At 45.7% G+C, this 5,419-nt stretch overlaps 1 protein-coding gene across 1 annotated transcript in view; it reads left to right on the forward strand.

Annotated features, from left to right (window-relative positions):
• LOC113457158 (unconventional myosin-X-like) overlaps nt 1–5,419 on the forward strand; it is a 136,687-nt gene that overhangs the window by 113,415 nt on the left and 17,853 nt on the right. The window contains exons 5-8 of the mRNA XM_026783711.1: nt 1,895–2,029; nt 3,505–3,629; nt 4,500–4,513; nt 4,630–4,714. Coding sequence (XP_026639512.1) covers nt 1,895–2,029; nt 3,505–3,629; nt 4,500–4,513; nt 4,630–4,714 — 359 coding nt within the window. The remainder of the gene's footprint in view (nt 1–1,894; nt 2,030–3,504; nt 3,630–4,499; nt 4,514–4,629; nt 4,715–5,419) is intronic.

Below are 5,419 nucleotides of genomic sequence, written 5' to 3' on the forward strand. Positions count from 1 at the left end.
GGCAGAATTCCTCAATAAATAAATAAATTAAAAAAAAAAGAAAGCAAAAAAAAAAAAAATAAGTCCCAGAGAAGCTCTGAGAACCTTTTCTGTGGAGAAAATAGGTCTTGAAGCTGGTGAGTGAATGACTGCAGAGATTTGAACTTCAGTCTCCTCCAGCAGAGTGGTATTTCCTGCTACAGGCATGATGGAAGGGTTGTTTAACTCGCTAAGACCTTTGGACTTAATCCTTGAGACAGCAGAGTCTCTTCTTTAGTTGGCTGCCAACTAGGAAATGATAGGAATTAGGTTTGACCTGATTTACATTTTGAGAAGATTGTTCAGTTTTGGAATTTGAGTCATAGGAAAGGCATGCTTAGTCAGCAGATACAAAGGGGCCAGAGTACTTCCATTTTCTGTTCTGTGATCAGCTCACCAGCGCCTGAGCGTCTCAGCCCTACCCTGAAATTGCAATGAAAACATGCGAACAGATGGCAGGGCAGGAAGATGGGGTGTAAGGACCAGAGGTGGTCCACACATGCATGGATCTAGAACACTGCCAGCACCAGTGTGTCCTGCTAATGGACCAGCATTCCTGTGCTGTGCATGGAGAGTGTGTGCATGATGGTACCCCTCCTGCAGGTGGCTGGCTCACCTCCCCCTTGCTTTCAGAGCACATTGCTGCCAGCATCCTGGAGCCTCACTACTCCCTGTTTGCTCCTAAGCCCATTCATTGAACAGCCACCCACCAGAAATTCACCTGAGCAGGTGTGGTTGGAGGACTGGGGGGGTGTGTGTGGGAACACGACAAAATAAAGATCTTGCACATGCAGAGCTTCCCTCATTTAAAAGGTGCCATCTTTCTTCTGAAAGAAGCATCTTTCTCCCGATTCTAGCATAAGAAGCATTTCTCTCCCGAGTCTAGTTTAAGAAGCATCTCTCTTCCGGGTCTAGCATAAGGAGCATCTCTCTCCTGAGTCTGGCATAAGAATCAGCATAGGGGGGCTGGAGAGATTGCTCAGAGGTTAAGAACATTGCCTGCTCTTCCAAAGGTCCTGAGTTCAATTCCCAGCAACCACATGGTGGCTCACAACCATCTGTAATGGGGTCTGGTGTCCTCTTCTGGCCTTCAGGCATACACACAGACAGAATATTGTATACATAATAAATAAATAAATATTTAAAAAAAAAAAGAATCAGCATAGGGGAGGCCAGAAGTGGACCTGCCTGCAGGAGAAAGAATTTCTGCTTCCTTTCAACTCAAGTTGTTTAATAACAGGCAATTTTAAAATGGCATTTATGACTCGAGAGAGGAGGGCATGCATATGCTGTAGCAGACAGGCGTGTGGCGGTCACAGGACAACTTGTGTGAGTCTGTTTTCTCTTTTCGTGTTCAAGAGAGTGAAGTGAGGGTCATCGGGCTCAGTGCAAGCCCCCTTAGCCACTGAGCTTCTTCTCCGTTCTTCCTGCTGTTAATAGTAACTTATGGAATGCAGCGCCTTTGACAGAGTTAGTTGTTTTGAGAATACTTGTCTGAAAACGGAGTTTTTCTGTGTCCTGACTGCCACTCCCAAATAACCACCCAGAGACTTAGTAATTATAAATGTTCAGCTGATAGTTTAGACTTGTTTTTAGCTAGCTCTTATAACTTAAATTAACCCATTTCTATTAATCTATGTGCTGCCCCAAGGCTTGTTTTACGTCCTTCCCATCCTGCTCGCTCAGCATCTCATGGCATTTCCTCCGACTCCTCCCTCTTCCCAGCATCCTCTATGCCCTGAAAACCCTACCTAGCCAATGACCAATCAGCTTTTTATTAACCATGAGGGCAGCACGTCTTCACGGTGAACAGAAAGATTATTCCATAACACTTGTCTTCCCGTAGAAACCAAATTGTGTGTGTTTTGTCTTTCAGCGGTGAAAGTGGGGCTGGGAAAACGGAAAGCACCAAGTTGATCCTCAAGTTTCTCTCCGTCATCAGCCAGCATTCCTTGGACTTGTCCCTACAGGAGAAGACATCCTGCGTTGAGCAAGCCATCCTCCAAAGCAGGTATCTCGCTGGTGTTCTTCCTCCCAAGCGATAGGGTTTGCTTTTCCTCTGGAATGGAATAGCTAAAGTTCGTCGGTCTCTTTCTCTTAGTGACTTGCCTGTTAGGATTCCTCAAGGGATTTATACCTCGAACCTTTTTTCCCAGCACTGGGGAGGCAGAGGCAAGCAGATCTCTGTGATTTCAAGGCCAGTTGGGCTTACATAGAGAGTTGGAGGCTAGCCAAAGTGACATATAGTGAGCCTTCGACTCACTTCCCAACCCCTCCTCCCAAAAAGAGAATCAGTCTTAACATGTACCCAGCACTTTCTGGAACTTTCAGCAACACCTGCTTTGGCAGAAGCAGCTCCATGACCCTCCTTCCCCGTTGAGCCATTCAGGCTGATACCACAAGGTTTTGAGACGCAGCCTAACTCCAGTTGCCTGATTGCCAAGGGCTCCAACACATACCAACCCAGTTGCCACGTGCAGTGGGCTTGGCGTTCAGACTGAGGAAGGTGCTGTCCATGTGAGCAGAGTACATTTTCGTAACCTTCCCAGGACAGATCAGCAGTACCCAGCAGTACCCAGCCATGCTCCTTGGAACCCGGACAGAGGGCCATGTGGCCCGGTGTCATCTACAGACAACTGACTCAGTATCTTATTTGTGCTCTGTAAGGTGGTAGAACTGGTAGAGACAGTATAGACCCCAGATGCAGAGAGCTGACCAGGGTCAGCAACCTACAGCCTAGGACAGTTTCCTGCAGCTTTTTAGTCTTTAATCGTGGATACAGCTTAGTAGTAGAATGCTTTCTTAGTATGTTCAAGATCAAAGGTACCGTTTGTACATGCTACACACACAGTCTTTTTTAATTGCAGTTAAATACACATACTTTAATTTTTAGCCACTTTCTCACAGCCAGCTCAGTAGCAACAGTCATCACTGTCCAGTCTCAGGCTTCTACATCTGCCTCCTGCAGCCTTCATAGTAAATAATTTTCTTGGGACCCTGCCATGCTCTCTTGTGTTGTTCCTCGCTGCTTTTACGTTATGGCAGCAGCAGTGAGTAGCACTATCTGGTCCTTTGGTGAACTTTCTTGGACACACTTGATCTATCATGACTCCATTTCACAATTGGAGCTCATCCAGGGTGTTAAATAAATTACCTCCGGGCCACGCAGCAAACGTGTGAAATGTCCAAAATTGAGGGCTTTCCAGCTCCTAGATGCGAGTGTGGGCTCTTCTGTGCAGCTCTTGGGCTGCGTGTATCAACCTAGTTCATCCGTGCAGAGCCGAACCATGTGGTCCCATGTGGCATCCTTAGCTGTGTGGCATTCTCTTTCTTATCCTGACTAAAGGGGTGTTCCGCTTCCGTGAGTGTTCAGAAAAGCTGGCTCCTCTGTAACCAGAGTCAGGCTGGGCCCTGCACGCACAGATTTCCTGCATTTGTGTGGTGAAGCATTTGCCCTGACGAGTGTTCCGCTCTCTCTGTTCACAGCCCCATCATGGAAGCATTTGGCAACGCGAAGACAGTGTACAACAACAACTCCAGCCGCTTTGGGAAGTTCATTCAACTGAGCATCTGCCAGAAGGGAAATATCCAGGGCGGAAGAATTGTAGATTGTATCCTGTTCCGTTTCATGTTCATGTTCGTCTTTGCAATTGGCTCTATCAGTTCTATCAGTGGACACTTTGCTGCTCACTTGTTGTGAGGGCCCCGAAAGAGTGTGAAGTACATGTTAACTCTAGTTCAAGCTCATTTTTACTCTGATATTAATGCCTTTGTTTTTCCTTTGTAAAAACTCATATTATGCCTACAGTCTAGATTCATTATTTCTTAGTCTGTTTTCTGTTGCTGTAATGAAATGCCTAAATGGGTACTTGATAAGAGAAAAGAGGTTTTTTTCTTTCTGACCACTTTATCTTAGCTCACAGTTTGGGGGTCAAAGTCCAAGGTCAGTCATTTATTCAGATCTTGGTACAAGCCTTCTAGCTCCGTAGTAGCATGTTGGATGGTGTCGTCGAGGGAGCAAGTGCGAGAGATCACATGACAGGAAGTAAGAGGAAGAGAGAACCAGGATGGCTGGACTTCATTCTTGGCAATTCTCAAGAAACTGACATACCTATGAGATCAGCATTAATGTAGCTTTAATAACCTTGACCTAGCCACCTTCCACCGGGCCCCACCTCATGTACGGGGTCTCCCACCCTCATGCCATAGACCAAGGACTCTGTGCAGGGCCCGCGTGTATAGACACTCAAGCCATGCCTACCTGCCACAGTCATCAAGCCCTCATTGTGTGCTCGAATCCAGTCCCTTCATTTGGCACCTGCTAGGGCACCACGCCATTGGAGCTGAGTTTGGGTGAAGTGGGCTCTGCTTTGATGTCTTTTGGCACCAATGGCAGCAATGTCGGAGCCATAACCCAAGTCAAGACTAACCTCCTGCCGTGTCTGTTTTCTTCCTTGACTTGCCTTCCTTTTCACACGAAGATTTATTAGAAAAAGTAAGTAACTGTGATTCAATTCACAATTTTCCTATTATGGCATTTTTTGTTCTGTATTAAGTGGTGGAAATTATTATTAATATTATTATTATTATAAATGTGGTTTCTCTCCACAGAACCGAGTAGTGAGGCAGAATCCCGGGGAGAGGAATTATCACATATTCTATGCACTGCTGGCAGGGCTGGGACAGGGAGAGCGAGGTGAGTGGTGCGTGGCAGCTTGTGGTTCATCTCAAGCACATCGGGAATGACTGGAGCCTGGGCATGCCCGGACTTCCACGGACTGCGGTGAAATGTGTGCTTGAGAGTGAAAGATGCCAAGCTGATCCAGGATCAGCACAACAAAGGGAGAAATTAATAGCAGAGAAACCGCAAGCTATTTGTATCTAGCGTATTTTTAATTTGATGGGTATTTTGTAAGAAATATATAATGGGGGAAGGAGGTGGAAATTTTTAATTAAAAATAAAAAAAGAATACAAAAAATATATAATGTACTATAATCACCTTTATTGCAGTGTGTGTGTGTGTGTGTGACAGAGAGAGAGAGAGAGAGAGAGAGAGAGAGAGAGAGAGAGAGAGAGAGAGAGAGAGAGAGAGAGATTGCCTATTTGTGTGTAGAGGCCAGAAGTTGATGTCAGGTGCAGTCCAGCTGCTCCTCATCTTACCTTTTGAGACAGGACCCCTTACTGAGCCCATGGCACGCAGTTGAATGTGTATTGGTTGACTGGTGAGCCTGGGATTATAAGCTCACTATCCCCCATGGCTTTTCATGTGTGTTCTGGGCACTGAACTTGGGCTGCTTGGCTGGGCTTTTTCCCCAGCCTATCTATGGCTGTACTTTAAAAACATATCTATGTCAAATTTCTAAAAGCTCATTTTTCTTTTTCTTTTCTTTTTCTTTTTTT

Source organism: Microtus ochrogaster, chromosome 19 (assembly GCF_000317375.1).
Source record: "Microtus ochrogaster isolate Prairie Vole_2 chromosome 19, MicOch1.0, whole genome shotgun sequence".
NCBI classification, from domain to species: domain Eukaryota; kingdom Metazoa; phylum Chordata; class Mammalia; order Rodentia; family Cricetidae; genus Microtus; species Microtus ochrogaster.